General features: G+C 35.7%; 1 protein-coding gene across 1 annotated transcript in view; it reads right to left on the reverse strand.

Annotated features, from left to right (window-relative positions):
* Window positions 1-6,249: 6,249 nt before the first annotated feature.
* LEMD3 (LEM domain containing 3) overlaps window positions 6,250-17,617 on the reverse strand; it is a 66,009-nt gene continuing 54,641 nt past the window's right edge. The window contains exons 7-13 of the mRNA XM_025926826.2: window positions 17,079-17,180; window positions 16,876-16,978; window positions 16,007-16,185; window positions 10,078-10,159; window positions 8,428-8,533; window positions 8,231-8,309; window positions 6,250-8,005 (exon numbers count right to left, since the gene is read on the reverse strand). Coding sequence (XP_025782611.2) covers window positions 7,842-8,005; window positions 8,231-8,309; window positions 8,428-8,533; window positions 10,078-10,159; window positions 16,007-16,185; window positions 16,876-16,978; window positions 17,079-17,180 — 815 coding nt within the window. The 3' untranslated portion in view covers window positions 6,250-7,841. The remainder of the gene's footprint in view (window positions 8,006-8,230; window positions 8,310-8,427; window positions 8,534-10,077; window positions 10,160-16,006; window positions 16,186-16,875; window positions 16,979-17,078; window positions 17,181-17,617) is intronic.

The raw sequence follows: 17,617 nt of genomic DNA on the forward strand, positions 1-17,617 counted from the left end.
TGTTTCAGATTCTGTGTCTCCCTCTTTCTCTGACCCTCCCCTGTTCATGCTCTCTCTCTGTCTCAAAAGTTAATACATGTTAAAAAAATAATAATAAAAATAAAAAATAAAAAAATTTTTTTTAACATGTATTCATTTTTGAGAGTGAGAGAGACAGAGCATGAGTGGGGGAGGGGCAGAGAGAGAGGGAGACACAGAATCCCAAGCAGGCTCCAGGCTCTGAGCTGTCATCACAGGGCCCGATGCAGGGTTCGAACCCACGGACCGTGAGATCATGGCCTGAAGTCAGAGGCTGAAGTCAGAGGCTTAACCTACTGAGCCACCCAGGCGCCCCTAGACTGAGTTTTATTGAGATATGACATACAATACTTTCTGAAACTGAGGTTTTATTTAAATGTGAAACCATGTAAAATTTACAATGACGAATAACAGAAGGGGTGGACACACAACACTCGTGGCTAGCTCTTCCAATGTGAGAAGACGATTCAGCCCACAATACTGGCCACAGAAACAATGTCTCCTGCTCACTGTCTGCTTTTCACTCTTCTCTGTTGCTCCTGGTACCTTCCAGGGAGGTACACCATACAACAGAGCCTCATTATTACCGGACGTGTATTGCATAAAATTAATTTCTAAGACTTCTATAGTTAAAAGATTATACCAGCCTTTATGTCTGGAGTCACAGTAAGGAACATTCTAATAACACAGGACTGATTGTGGACAATCATTTTCAAGATTTACTGGCTTCCATTGGTGAAACACAACATCCCAGTCAGGCGCTGACACCACTCTAATGACCTACACTACTACCCTAGTTCCAGTGATAATTCTTGAACACTATCATAGCTGAGATCTGAACCTCAATGTTATTCATATTGAGAAAAATAAATTCACACTTAGACTTTCTACCTTTTTGAAGCAGAAACACTTGAGTATAAAAAGGAAGAATTTGGGGACAAAATAGTTAGAAAAAAATAACAATAAAATGCATTTCAGAGAGATGAGAAGACTAAAAAGGTATACCATTTCAAAGTAAAATAAAATGGGAGAATACATTAGTTTCAAAAGAACAAAGACAGTTAATAGTGAAGAACAACAAAAGCTTGTTTCAGAAATGGAAGGAACCACTGGGTGGTTCAGTTAAGTGATCGACTTTGGCTCGGGTCATGGTCTCAAGGTTCGTGAGTTTCAGCCCCACATTGGTCTCTCTGCTGTCAGCATGGAACCTGCTTTGGATCCTCTGTCTCCCTCTCCCTGTCCCTTTCCTGCTCTCTCCCTCACGCAAAAATAAGCATTTTAAAACATACATATTTTTAAGAAATTAAAAAAAAAAAAAGTCATTTAGAAATGAAGGAAGAGGGGTACCTGGGTGGCTCAGTCGGTTAAGCGTCCAACTTCAGCTCAGGTCATGATCTCACAGCTTGTGAGTTCGAGCCCCGCGTCGGGCTCTGTGATGACAGCTCGGAGCCTGGAGCCTGCTTCGGATTCTGTCTCCCTCTCTCTCTCTGCCCCTCCTCCACCTGCCCTCTGTCTCTGTCTCTCAAAAATAAATAAACATTAAAAAAAAAATGAAGGAAGAAGTCAAAACAGGTTTCCAAACTGCACCCAATTAGGGACACACTAGAGAACTTACAATTAATGTTTATTTTAGGGTTTTGGTACATAATTTTTATCAGATTTAGGAAGTTCCCTTCTGGTTTGTTAAAAGTTCCTTTTTTACAAAAAGATATATGGATGTAGAATTTTATTAGATGGTTTACTGCATCTATATGAGACGATCATATTTATTTCATGTATTCTGTTAATGTGACAAATTATATGGATTTTTCTAATGTCAGACCAGCCCCGCATTCCTCCTGGATAGATCCAACTTGGTCATGGTGTATACTTACTTGTGTATTGCAGAATTTGGTTTGCTGGCCATTTTGGTTTGGGGATTTTTGCATCTTTGTTCAGTGAAATCGGCCTAGAAATTTTCCCTTTCTGTTTTCTGCATCAAGGCTGTGCTCATCATGAGTATCTCCCTCCCCCACCCCCGACCTTTTTCTATTTGCTGGAATAGAGAATATGTAATTTAAAAAGGGAAACACTGAAGAGATGATAAATTTTGAAAGGTCTCTCTTACGCATGATCACTGTTTGAGTGACTACGTTGAAGAAGAGCAAAGGGACATTAAAAATAAATCACATTTTCAAGTAGTTGCTCTCATAGACCTTGATTTAGAATCCCAACAGGGATATTACATGATGGGCCTTTGACATTGTTTCGTTTCATTCTCTCCATTACACAATTATCATTGTTGTAACAATGAGGAAACTGAGTCTTACGACCACTTAAATAACTTGCTTAGGGTCATACAACTGAAGGGTCAAAGCTGAAATCGGAGCATGGGTCTCACTCAGAGCCTGTGGTCTTGAGCACCCCTCCTTTTTTCTTTTCTTTTTGATCCCTCAATGCAGGGATCCAGGGTTTTGGAAGACTTTTCACACACCTGCTGACAGTAATAACCCACAGGTCTGCAGCCAAAATAAACACAGCTCTTTTCCAAAGTGCTGAAATTACAGAAAGTCTAAAATGCCTGAGCTTTGTTGCCAAAGGTTGGCAACGATTCAAAATATACTAATAGGGGAGATCAAATTAAGAAAATAGACTATAAACAATTATGCGAATCCTAATTAAGGTAAACATTTTAAATATACGTAATAAATGTTCATGGAGAAGTTTTGTAAAATACGTATGTAATCCAACACATTGGGCTTCACTGCTAAATTTTGGAGTATCTCCCTCCAATTGCATATATTTAGTATCGCCTTTCACGCTAGACAGTTTTTCATTTCTAACAATTCTGATATAGAAACTCATTTTAGAAGCAAAGGTGTCTAAAAAAAAAATCACATGGGGCGCCTGGGTGGCGCAGTCGGTTAAGCGTCCGACTTCAGCCAGGTCACGATCTCGCGGTCCGTGAGTTCGAGCCCCGCGTCAGGCTCTGGGCTGATGGCTCAGAGCCTGGAGCCTGTTTCCGATTCTGTGTCTCCCTCTCTCTCTGCCCCTCCCCCGTTCATGCTCTGTCTCTCTCTGTCCCAAAAATAAATAAACGTTGAAAAAAAAAATAAATAAAATAAAATAAAATAAAATAAAATAAAATAAAATAAAATAAAATAAAATAAAATAAAAATCACTGACAAAGTTACAAAAGAAAAGATTGCTATCTGCATGAAGTCCAGTTTCGGCCAGAGGACCGATGTTTGCTTACTTGGGGGAACTTACCAATTGTGAGCATGACATTTTCTCTCTGCTTGAAGTTTTTTGGATCATGGTGGTGGTACGAATTAGAACCACGCTCTGAATGGGGACCAACTCGTTTCTTTGCTGTCCCTTTCCAGAGACAAGTCTACTTCTCATTTATTCTGACTCGGCCTACCTTTATGCCAGGGTCTTCTAAGATTTCATATCTTGGGTGTTATTTTTATTGTTTTCTTTCTTAGTGCCAGAGAAAATGATGCCTCTTCCAAATAATAGTATCTTAGATGAAATATAGTATATTTGAAATAATGTACATCAATTTAAGCAGCCTACAGACAATATTTTCCATACCGTATGTATTCTCCAAAGACATTATTTTAGTGATTACCCAGGATTCCATATTATAATCCATAATCCATTATTCTCATTTTTGTAGAATTCAATTGCTTCTCATTTTTCACAGTATAAGGCTGTGATGAATATCATTTCATGTATCTTCATGTCATTTCTGATCATTTCTTCAGACCAAACTCCTAAATTAAAGCATAAGGTCTAAGGTATGAAGATTAAGACATTTTTTAATGTATTGCCAAATTGACCTATAAAAATGCTCATCACTTTACATAACTACCAGCATTTATATAAGGGGCCTATTTCCCCTAAACCTAAATAATATCTGTCAAATTTCTTATGTAATAAAAAACTTTCTCAATTGTTCATTAATTTGTATTTATTTCTGTGGCTGGATGTTTCACATTAGTTGCTCATTTACAGCTCCTCATTTGTGGATCATCTCCAAATGTCATTTGGCTATTTTTCTATCAGGATGTTAGTCTTTTATGTTAGAATGATTTTTATTTGTGGAATGCTATTGCACTGTTGGTGGGAATGCAAACTGGTGCAGCCACTCTGGAAAACAGTGTGGAGGTTCCTCAGAAAATTAAAAATAGACCTACCCTATGACCCAGCAATAGCACTGCTAGGAATTTACCCAAGGGATACGGGAGTACTGATGCACAGGGGCACTTGTACCCCAATGTTTATAGCAGCACTTTCAACAATAGCCAAATTATGGAAAGAGCCTAAATGTCCATCAACTGATGAATGGATAAAGAAATTGTGGTTTATAGACACAATGAAGTACTACGTGGCAATGAGAAAGAATGAAATATGGCCCTTTGTAGCAACGTGGATGGAACTGGAGAGTGTGATGCTAAGTGAAATAAACCATATAGAGAAAGACAGATACCATGTTTTCACTCTTATGTGGATCCTGAGAAACTTAACAGAAGTCTATGGGGGAGGGGAAGAAAAAAAAAAAAGAGGTTAGAGAGGGAGAGAGCCAAAGTATAAGAGACTCTTAAAAACTGAGAATAAACTGAGGGCTGATGGGGGGTGGGAGGGAGGGGAGGGTGGGTGATGGGTATTGAGGAGGGCACCTGTTGGGATGAGCACTGGGTGTGGTATGGAAACCAATTTGACAATACATTTCATATTTTAAAAAAACATTAAAAAAATTGTTACTGCAAATCATATATGCTGCTGTGTCTTCCCATTTGCTTGTTTTTAAATTTCTTAGAATTTTTAGATGTACTGATCATTTTTGTTTCAATATAACCATATGTAGCATTTTTCTTTCCGATTTCTTTCTTTGTTTCTGTGCTAAACCCTACATCAAATGTTTTCCTCTAACTTTTCTTTTATGACTATTGCTCAACTCTTCCTTCCTCCTGGAAATTATCTAGGTATGTGTAAAGGACCAGAAACAAGTAAAAACTGCACAAGGCTCTTACTAATGTAAATTGATGATATGATCTAATGTGAAAATAGAACGAGGGTGAATTCAGATTCAGGAAAAAGTCTAATCTGCCCCCTCAATCCATTTTCTGCTACAATCTATTTTCTTCCCTAAACCAGATGACTCTGTTTGCATAATGATACTATTCATGTTCCCATTGTTTACAGCTAATTGCTTATAACAGTGCTCCCCAGAATTTTTTTTTTTTTTTTTTTAACTTCATGGCATAGAAAGAAAAGGAAAAGCATTGTACAGTGCACAGTTAAATGGGAGAGGCTACATAACAGCTGCCAGAGTTAAGGAGGCCTTGAGCTCCACCACTCGAAGGGCACGTTAGCACATCCGTAACCTGTGGCATAAGACTTGAGAAGGTTTGTTACGGAAGGGCTCGGCTACTTATCAGTTTCCTCTGATAAGATTTCCTTCTCTGCTGATATGTTGCTAGGCTTCTGTAAAATAGATGCTGGTAGTGATGTAGAGAAGCCCAACTATGACTGTCAAATAAAAAAGAAAGCTCTGGGGTGCCTGGGTGGCTCAGTCGGTTAAGCGTCCGACTTTAACTTAGGTCACGATCTCGCGGTCGTGAGTTCGAGCCCCGCGTCGGGCTCTGGGCTGATGGCTCAGAGCCTGGAGCCTGTTTCCGATTCTGTGTCTCCCTCTCTCTCTGCCCCTCCCCCGTTCATGCTCTGTCTCTCTCTGTCCCAAAAATAAATAAACGTTGAAAAAAAAAAAAAAGTTTTTTAAAAGCCAAGACGCATTAAAAAAAAAAAACCTAATAAATTTTTAATTAGAATTTTTTCTTTTTTTTTAACAGGACAAGTAACAGATTACATCAAACTTCAGAACTTCTCAAATATCTAGTTATTATACACATTCCCATCTGTCTTGCAGGGAGGGATCTTGGTCGGCTTAACAGTTTCAGGTAAAATAAGCTGCATAATAGTATATATTACAATAATAAATGTACAATGTTTACATGAAATATGTCTTAGAAGCAAAAAAAAAAAAAAAAGATGCATCTGCATCAAAAGGCGACCTTTTAAAATGCCACAACTATTTTTTACATTCACTCTTGCAACAGGTCACAAGATGGGGTCACTAAGCTCAGATAAATCACTATGATGCACATAAAATACAGAAAGATTGGTTATTTTATATATATTATATATATATTTATATTCTCACACTTTAGCATCTGAGACATAAACTGAGAATTTAAAATTTATTCTCTTCAGATAACAAATCATTTTTTATTTTTCATAAACATGGTGCCCACAAAAGCACATAGGTAAGGCACAATAGGGTTTTCTGTTACAGAACAGTGTGCATCATGTTTACTTAACCAGAAAACGTGCATTATCTGTGCAAGTTCATGCTGCAAACCCAACACATATACAATAAAAAACAAAAAGGAAACTGAGCTTTAAACAAAATCAAAATTGGTACAATTCCAGCTGTTTCACATATTCATTTGGACTGACAACAATATATCAACAGGTTGTTTTTTAAAAAGCCAATTGTTATGTTACAAGTAAACTCTGCTCAGCAACGATTTTAATCTGAAATCATAAACAGTAATAAAGCAACTTTACTGAAACAAAGTAAATACCGAGGCACAAAGCAACAGTCACTCGTGCATTTACTATATTGCAAGCTTTCATGACCCAAAATTTCAAATATAAATTTTCAAAGACACATTTTGCTGCAACAATGTGCCCTGCTTTAAACTTGACATAGAACAGGGGAGCTGACATTTCATTAAATTATAAATAAATTGGGAAAATGACTTACTCCCAATAGTACTATGACATAGTCCTAGTATTTATAATAAATACAGCTTTTCACAAAATACTTTTCCAATATCTGCCAATTGCATCTTTATTGCTCACATAAATTTGAATCCATTACAACCGATATCGTAACTTTCACACAAAATCATACTCAGACATTTTTATATAAAACTTATAAAAGATATTTTAAACTTGTATCTAATACTTCCAGGTGTTTGGCTGTTTGATCTATGTGATAGTACAGCCATATGTATATATGTGTGTATATATATACACATATACACATACATATATATACACATACACACATATATACACATACATATGTACACATTAGATTATGAATAAAATAGGAAGCTTATTTTACTGCTTTAATGCAGACATCCTCACAAAACAAGACTACTTTCGCCAACCCCCAGCATTTATACATATATACAAAAGCCAGTTTAAGTACATGTACATCCACCTACACGTATATGTAACCACTAAACCCAAATTAATTTTCCTGTATTCCAGCTGTAACAAATGAATCTCTTACAAGCAATAGAAACCTAAGGTTAAATTGGGAAATTAACAGTTTTACCACACTGGCCTGGTAAGGAACTATGCAGGTGACTGTATACAAAAATGCACAACATTAGTTCACAGGAAATTATGGAAATACAAGAGGCCTCTTCACCATGCTTTTGTGTGGTTATCCAAACACTTTGTGGTGCAAAAACACAACCACCACATCTGAAAATGCTTAATAACGTCAATGTTCCTCATGCAAAACTTTAAATGCATTGGCTTAACTGAGCTCCAAAAACTAAATGAAACAATTGTTCTGTCTACTCGGCATTGCTGCCTCACTGTTAAGTCCCTTTGGAACCTTAAGATTTCTGGAACATTCAAACAGAGCTGTATTCAATAAAAATATTACATACAAAAAGCATTTAAAAGGAAGACAAGAAGCCAAACAGGAATTTTCCTATTGTAAATACCAATCCTAGGAGTGGAAGAAAGTCTTTTCAGGAACCTCCTTGAGAATTGGTTAGGCCAGTCCGAAGACGAAGATGAGACATAGAGTTCATATGTTTATTTGATGGCTTCAAGGGAGTATTGCAAGTAAGAGCTTGGGGAAAGCGGTGGTGATATCTATCTAGTCGTAAATATTTTACTGTAACCAATTTCCCTGTTGTAAGATAAAAATAATATTTTAGATCTGTAAAAATGTGCTTAATATTTACAAAAAACAAACTGTGGTAAAAGACATATGAACATAATATGCAAATAAAGGAATCTTAAATTATTACTCTAAAAATGCTGACCTAATATTCTTTAATTTAAAATCTGGTATAATTTAACAGTAAGCCATAATTTATGTTTTTAAAATGTTTGTAATACTCAAACTTCTTACCATCAAACCAAGAGCCATGCAATGCCTTAAAAGCTTTTCCAGCATATTCTGGAGACAGACATTTAACATATACACAGCCCTGTGATATTTAAAAAAAAAAAAAAAAAAACAAAGAAAGAAAGAGAAAAAAAAGAAACGGTCTTAGTTTAATAGCAACAAATCCTAAATGTAGAATTCGATAGTAAAAGTTACTTTACCTCACGTGAATTTTTGTCTACTGCAATATGAACAATGCCATCATTATCACTGCATTTTTCTAAAATTGCTTCTTGAATTGCCAAATGCCACTGATCCCCTATTTCCCTAAAAATTGATGGAAAAAAAAAATCAATAGCCATATTCCTATTCTGTTAAAAGTCTTTATTGTCTCTTATAACACATAAACCCTAGCAGAATGGGAATAATTTCAAAACTACATACTGTTAAAACTAGTAGTTAGGTAAATACTTGTTGCAAGTACTATACAGAATTAAAAAATACTGGCATTCACAGTCCCAGACCTTCTCTCATTTCCAGTGGAAGAAGGCACAGAGCTGAGGCAGTGAGCACAGCAGAACAAATGTGCTGTCATTTTTACGTCTGAAATCTTATGTACCTGTAGCCATTTCTTTTTTTCTCCCTAGCAAGCGTTAACACTTTAATGAGTCTGTAGTGAACTTAAAAAACTTGAGTACTATTTTTTTTAATGATATTTTCAAATTCCTAAACTTAAGGACAATTCCTAGTAAATAATGTGTTCTGGTGTTCTCTTTTTCGAAATAATGGAGGAATGATACAAGACAAACATTTTGCATAAAGCATCACCTTACTGTTACAAGAACTTTAAGAGTTCCCGCTGCACCGATGCCTATTTGTCTTACTTGTGAGATACAGAGGGCAAGCCGAAGGGAGAGTGGCTACACTTTAAATCATAAATCTTCATCTTAGTAACAAAATACTAGACTGGCACTGATTTCCTAATCCCTAAGTAATGAGGTCAGCTTCTCAAAAGAGGGATCAGAGCACTGCTAAGTGCTTATATCTCTGCAAAACGGAGGGGGTGTGTTATGTGTACTGACAGAGTTTCTTTTCTCCACAGTTCCAATTTTGTTGCCACTGATTTGGAATCCCATTGTATCAACCATTTCTTGAAATAAATAAGTTACTAAATGGGATGTATGGGTATTTTCTAAGTAATACGGTTTCTACTGTTAGAATTCTTTTTACAAAACAGAACCTGATCTGTTGTATCATTGGACAAATAAGTAACATCTAGGAAGCAAATTCTAGAAATTATTGCAGCTTATATATGAAGTAGTACAGATTCTAAGGCAATAACTTTTGACTGGGCTAATCTCTGGATGCATGTGCTGCCAAAACATATAAAAGAAAAGTTTCTCAAATATTAAATGGACACAAAAGTTTCTCGAATATTACATGGACAAGTAGACAGGTCTTAAGAAGGAAAAGTACATCTTTGCAGAGAATTTTTGCAATCAGAGATTGGAAATTTAAAAATAGTAGATATTTATCTATATTGCCTAATGAGGCAAAGAATATTGGCAGACAAGATTTATATACTTAACAAAAAGTACTGTTTATCACCACGTGTATCATTAATTTGACTCAAACATTTATCTGCCATGGGGACTCGTAGTGCATACAAAGATTCGTAATTTAACAAATTATTATACTTCTGTGTCTTTTGGCCAGACCTTGGCCTGAAATATAACAAAAGAGGAGAAAAGAAAAACATAACACTTCTGTAGTTAGAGATTCAAAAGTAAAAGAGATTGTTGAATTACAGACATAACAATGTAAGGATATTCCAAATAAAAATTACATGTACCTCTGACCATAATACTTACATAACTGGGTCAAACATATTTCGAATCTTTAAACATGGTGTCAAACTATTTGGTGGTGAATTTCTTCTATCTAAATGAAATGCTACAAAAAACAAATTAGTGTTACTATTTGTCACTGTTCCATTTAGTTCATTCAAAACATATTCATTGCATGCTTTTCCTAGGAGCCAGACCCCTGGATATTAAGGTAAATCAAAGAGAGACAATCATTGCTATCACAGAGTCTGCAGTTTAGTGGGTGAGACAGATGAGAAACCGTGTCAAAAAAACCCGTTATTGTGGCAAATCTTAAGAAAGAAGAATACGGGAAGCTGTGAAAGTAACTTAGGTAGTCTGGAAGTATAGCACTTGAGGGAGTAACATTTATGCTGGGACCCAAAAAGTAATAAAAGTAGACAGAGTGAAGAGAAGTATAAAGGGCATTTCAAGCAAATGTGATAGCTTATATATACAGCCCCAGGCAAGAAGGAGCTCAGTGCAGTCAAGTAACTAAAAGACAGCCACTGTGGCTAGAGCAGGAACAATAGAAAGCTAAACCTTAACAGGGACAGGTTAGAGCAGGAACAATAGAAAGATAATCCTTAACAGGGACAGGTCAGATTATTGAGAACCATGAAGATCACACTAAAGTGTTTAGACATTGCCGTAAGACCAAAAGAAAGTCACTCAAGTTTTTTTTAAGGAGAGGAATAATATGATGAGATCTATCTTTTAAAATTATAATTTTTAAAAGTAGACTGTTATGTGGAAAATCGATTAGGTGGAAACAAAAGCGAATGCAAGGAGACCAGTGAGAAAGTTACCATAGTTGTTTAAGAGAAAGAGGATACTAATGTGGGTAAGACAGGCCAGCAATGCAGATGGAAATAAGTAGACAGACTCAGGACATACGGAGATTTGACACGACTTGTTTAAAAACTATACGTGGGAGGTAAGGAAGAGATTAAGGATGACCCCCAGGTTTATGGCAGAACCAACTGAGAAGGGGTATCATTAATTAGACCAAGAACACCGGGGGAAGAGGTCCGTTTGGCAAGAGAAGTTACTGAATTCATGCACATGTTCACTTTGTGGTGTCCATATCCTAGTAGTATACAGGTGGTATACAGGTGGGTATAAAACTCTGAAAACCATAGGACTTAATTCAAGATAGAAATTTGGGAGTTATCAACATATCTATGGTAAATGAAGTCGGAGCGTGAGATCATCTAGGAAGACAGGGAGAATGAGAAAAGACACTGGCCTTGAGAAACTCCAACACTTTAGAGGTCCAGGAAAAGAAGAAAATTTGGAAAAGAAGATTGAACAAATGGTCAGAAATAGCAGGAAAACTAGTAGAAAGTGGCATCCCCAAAACCAAACAGAGAAAGTTTTAAAGCAGGCTCAATTGTTAACACTGGTAAGTAAAATAAGGACAGAAAAGAAAAATGTCCAATGGGTTTAGCAGTATGAATGTCTGAGAGCTGTTTCCATGGAATGTCAGGGATGGAAAACAGATTAGAATCAGCTGAAGAATAAATGGGAAGTGAAAAAGTAAAAACAGTGAGTACAGTAAACTAATGCTATGTGGCTATGAATGGGTAGAGACAGAGTGATAGCTACAGAACAGTGTAGACTCTAACAATGTGTGTTAAAGATGAGAGAGACTATATAGCATGTTTAAGCGCTGATGAAAAGGTCCAGGAGAGGCAGGGGTTTAGAACGCAGTGAGAGAAGATGCTTGAGAAGACTGGAGGGAATGGAACCCTGAGGGCTTAGATCCCCTTCCCTATAGAGGGAAGGGCTCAGGTCTTTGTTAAGTGAGAGAACTCTTCAAATGCAATAGGCGGTGAGGGTGAGTGTGGATTCTGGCACTTTTACTGAGTTGGTGGTAGAACGATGAGGCAGGGACTATGTGATTGCTTCTATTTGAGTCATCAACTGAGAGAAAGGCAAAGGTTTGACAAGATGGAAAGAAATCTAAAATTGTTACTGAGCAGAGCAGGAAAGTGAAGTGACCTGGTAAAATATTTTAAGAACATGAAAGTCAGGTAGTGCTGAGGGCCCAACTGAGGTTGATTATTTATGACATACCAGTCTGCAAAACTGTATGACTTTTTCCCCGCTGTGCTCAGCTACCTGCACATAGACAAAACAGTTTCATCCTTGGTTGGAATTTACCAGGCTAAGAGGGATAGGTGATGACTTAAGGGTACTAGCAAGAAAAGGATTGGAAAGATGGGTTGTGGAAATGAAGATGGACAGGAAAAGAAATAAAGCCAGGAGGAAGACTGAAAAGCTGGAAAAAGTAGGTATATCAAAGAATTGGAGAGTATGGGAAGTTTAAAACAAAAAACAAAACAAAACAAACAATATATATATATATATATATATATATATATATATATATATATATATATATATATATATATATATATATATATAAAGCAAGAAAGTTGAAAGGATGAGTTTATGGCTAAAGACCAGAGTGTATCAATGGCCTAAATAAGTGATGGGGATCAAGGAGGGCACCTGTTGTGATGAGCACCAGGTGTCGTATGTAAGTGATGAATCACTAAATTCTACACCTGAAGCTGATATTACACTGCATGTTAACTAAAGGGAATTTAAATAAAAACTTGTAAGAAAAAATAAATTAATGAAAGATTTCAGAAGTATCTAGTGAAATGAAATGTCTGGGGTGTGAATGTCCTACAAGTGCTTGATAAGGGGTGGGGGAAAGGCCACTGTACATGAAAAATCTTTGCCAAACCCCAGATCAAGAAAGCCTATGAACCTTCTAGCACCACCTAGACTTCTCTGGCAGAGTGTGTAGGTGGTATTCTTGATGACCTTTTAGTTGTAGGCCATCTGACTTCCTTGAAATTCCAATACTGGCCTGGGCCAGCAGGGAATGAACCAGAGAAAATGGAAGCATTAATACCATCTTATCCTAGTCTAGACCCAAGTTTCCGCAAAATAATGGCTCTGGGAGAAGCTATTCCTGGTCAATTCTAGTCACAAAGTAGTCATGAAGATCCAAGTGATTTTTAAGATATACGCTTTGTCTCCCTAACTAAATTGTAATCACCTTCTGGTATAAGCAGAGAGATAGTGGTTACCAAATGATGATACATTTCAAATACCTCAAGAATTATGTTTGGATCCTTCAAATGAATGCTATTTATTCTGAAGGCTCCATCTGCTGGAAACATAAATAATTCTCTCCAGCAGGTATGGTTTGATTTTTAACTAGTGCTTTAAAATATCATTAGAGATACTACTGCTATATAAGAATGCAATCTATACTTAACAATCCTTTAGGAAGAGAACTAAAAATTCAATAAGGTTGATTAAGTAACAATTACTTGGAAAAAATACTATGAAATGACAACAGCTTATAGTGGGAGTGAATTCAAAAGACTACTATAATTACCAACCCTCCAGCCATGTACCTTTTAATTAAACCACAGTATTTATAAAAGCATAAACATTAAGCCTGTTAATAAGTTAAACTATCTTTTTACATAAACCACCACCAAACTGCCCCACCCCCACTCTATAGCACTACTTATAGTACAACATTTGTGTTCAGATACATTTAAGTGAAAGCAAAATTTAGTTTATGTATTAATATTTTCAATAAGATAAGTCAGTCATTTAAATTATACTTAGACTACACATTTAATGGCATAAAATATAATATTAAAATGAAATTCTTTATTAGGGCTATATGTTCTTAAGTGAGGTGATACAGGTAATTATCAAGAAGTATCCCACCAACTTCTCATTATTCAGCTCCTGTAACCAATTCTTTTATGATCAAATTCTCTTGAACTCAAATCTCTCTTGCTAGCAGTCTATAAACTTTTATCATCACAACCCTCCAAAAAATTTGAATGGATATACTTAAGCAAATGGCTACTAGGTTCTACCCCAAGATTTTCTGCCTTCAGAATAACAATCTCAGCCATTATATTTTTTTTTCTATTTGCTAACTAAGCAACAGGCATATTAATTTACTCTCAATCCCTTTCTAGGGATTACTTGACTTGTAACTGTCAAGTAAAGAGAGACTGAGTTTATAAGTCTTTACATTGTGCATTTAGAAGTATTCAAATTAAGATAGCTCAGTATTTGGCATATAGTTTATAAACATACACTACACCAGAAGAACCCTGATGAAACAAAGTAGCAGGACATTTTAAAACTATTCTATCAATTCAAGTTGAGTTTTACAACTAATATAACTGACCTAAAGTTGTCTTATATCACACTTATGCAGTCTTTTCCTATCTAAAGAAAATGATAAAATGAAAATAGTTTGAGGTTTTAAATTCTAGATATAGAGCATCCAATTTAACGCACTTAAGAATCTGTCATTCCCCCCTACTAACTTATAAGAACTTGGATTATCTAGGTCAAGAAACTGTCTTTAGATTCATCTTGAAAATCTCACATTTTAAAAATGCAACTAAAAGGGCACCAAGGTGGCTCAGTGGGTTAAGCATCTGACTCTTGATTTCAGCTCAGATCATGATCTCACAGTTTGTGAGTGTGAGCCCACCATGGGGCTCTGCGCTGACTGTATGAAGCCTGTTTGGGATTGGGATTTTCTCTCTCTCTCTCTCTCTCTCTCTCTCTCTCTCTCTCTCTCCGCCTATCCCCTACTCATGCTGTCTCTCTCTCAAAATAAATAAACTTCAAATAAGTAAACAAAATAAAAATAAGACAACTATAATAAATTCACATGAACAAAATAATGGCCTTTTCTAGAACATCACATGCATACATAAGCACCAACTGCTAGCTACATGAAGAAATTAGACTGAGAATTCGTAACCATTACAACAGGCACTAGGTAATCTGATCTGACTGGCTTTGCATTCTGTTTTCATTTCATAAGACCCTTCCGCAGACACCTTTTAAAACAAAAAGTTTATTGTTTAGTGTCATCTTTGGCATCATCAAAGCATCGTTTTTATGCCATGATTATTGAAGACTATCATTATTATTATTATGATTCAAGCTCTTTAACAGTGAAAATTAGAGAACAGAGTGATTGGATTTTTTTTTCAATATCAAAACAACTTAACTTTCTCATAAATACTGTGTTTAGCAAACATTGATAAATATGCTTTTATCCAACAAGAAGATTTAAAGAAATTCAACTCACAACTAGTTCTGAAATGCACATTAAACTAACAAGATTTAATTTTTTGCAACTAACCATCCAAAAATTCAAGTGAGGTAACAGTCATCACTAACAGAGGTTTGGGTACCTAAGGCAACCAATCACCAGACTCTCCTATATATTTACATCTACCTGTTTTTGTAGCTGTGCAAGCCTTAAGAACAATATGGAAAGATAGCCACAAAAGCTACTTGGCACAAGGGATATGTAGGTGGAGGAGTCTTAATAAAAAAGAGGGAGGCAAGCAAAACTCAGAAAAAAGAGCAGTTAAAAAGTTATGTTTCACTGATATGTTTTATACATATTGGTAAAACAGAAATTATGTCTTATCTGCATAAAAATTAGGGGAAAAGAATATAGTTAGATCTACAATACTAAGTTGCTGTAAGTGAAAAAGGAAAAACTCAAAGGAATGTATATAGTGTTCTATTATAGTAAAGATAAACCACTTATGTTTATATTTGCAAGGAGGAAAGTAGAAGTATATAAAGAAGCGAACACGAATTCCTTCTATGGGATGAAACTGCAAAGGGAGCGTCGCCTTCACGTATCTTTCAATGGTACTGTTTTCCTTTAAACATGTATTGAAGAGGGCATCTTTTGGGATGAGCACTGGGTGTTGTATGGAAACCAACTTGACAATAAATTTCATACATTTAAAAAAAATTAAATTAAAAATAAACATGTAACACTTTTACGTGCTGAAAAAATTAGAAAAACTGATGTTTATTTCTGTTGTTGTTTAAAAATACATACCTTGACCTTGCCATACTTTAGAAGGTATTACTAATATTTTGTCACAGGAGGCAGAAGGCTGGATCCAGCGCCAAACTAGAAAATCTGTACCACCTATTCTTCGTGTCTCTGTGCGAACTCTAGACTCATTAGCAGCAAGGAAGTCAACAGCTCTATCCCAGACTTTCTTCATCTTTTTCCTGTCATGTGAACAAAATGACAAATGTACTATCATCTTGGCTTGTCATCTTTTTCAAGTATTAGTAATTGGTTATTGTAATTTTCAAGTATTAGATAATGGTTATTATTAACTCTGATTTTTCTGATCGCTGCTTATGAAGTTTTTTTCAAAAAAGATTTAGATGCTTGAAGCTCATGTCAGATTTACTGAATGTCAATCTCCAGAGGTAGAACATAAGCATCAGTAATTTTTCCCCCCAAAGTCCACTGATGATTCTGAGGTGTTGCTAACAGTGAAGAATGCTGCTTTAGGATATGGAATCATCTTTTATTTTCAAGAAGTTATTATTTAGTATTTTTATTTAAAAAGCTTCATTAACAACAAAATATTTAAGGCATTATTAGTAAAACATCACTGGCTATTGTCTATCTCTGTTTCTTTATCAAGATGAAATTAACGGAAATAAGGTGAAAACTGACAACAAAGAATCAAAAATGTATAGAAGTGATAATGATTTGGAAATCCAGTTGTCTATCAGGCCACTCAAAATTAGGAGGACAAGACAGGGAATTTAGAAAGAAAGGAGAGTTTAAAGTACAAAAGTAAAGCAGGTCTACTTGAAAAGGGCCCCAACTCTCAATATCATTATCACGATTTCAGAAGATACCAACATTCAGATCTACTTTGACTCACAAGATTTTGAACACACCTGTCATGAGGCTGTATTAAGGAATCTTGCACATGTAGAATAGGCATGTAAGGTTGTAAGTCTTTATTTTCCTGGCAAGCTTCATTATGACTTCGTAAAACATCTGAAAATAAACAAATTTACAAATGAATCAATGGACATCACGTTGTAATTTTTCACATGACTACTCTAGAAATAGTTTCGATCTTTTCAAATACTTATACCTATTATCTTCACCACCATATCATACATCTGTCTTGTTTCCTCTTCTTCTTTTGTCCAGCGATATTTCATGTAACGCAGAACGACACAAACCATCACTACACCTGCAATATTTACATATTTTGTGTTTTAAAAATTGTGGTCAGTGGCATTCAATTAAGTCACTGCAATCTGAAGTTATTGGTCTAATCGTTAAATCTGATGTTAACAAAACACAGCAAAGAAAGAGAACTCTTAGGACAGTTTCTACAGTAATTATTTTAACTGCTATAATGGTATAATGGAATGGGCCTTCAAAACAGTGGACTGAATCAGCTACATAATTACTATTACATAGACCAATTTGGTGTTAAACATTTTCCTGAGTTTCACTTAATCTCTCTAGAAAAACTATCTCTTCCATTATGTTGACAACTCAACATTTAAATTCTATTTTTTTTAAAACAATGTAACCACATCTCACAAACTTTTTCCTTTGCCACATTAAGCTATTAGGAAAGTGAGTTTTCTAAGACTGTAAATATACTACACCTGACTTTAA

This window comes from Puma concolor, chromosome B4 (assembly GCF_028749965.1).
Source record: "Puma concolor isolate L17-30 chromosome B4, mPumCon1.1.hap2, whole genome shotgun sequence".
NCBI classification, from domain to species: Eukaryota; Metazoa; Chordata; class Mammalia; order Carnivora; family Felidae; genus Puma; species Puma concolor.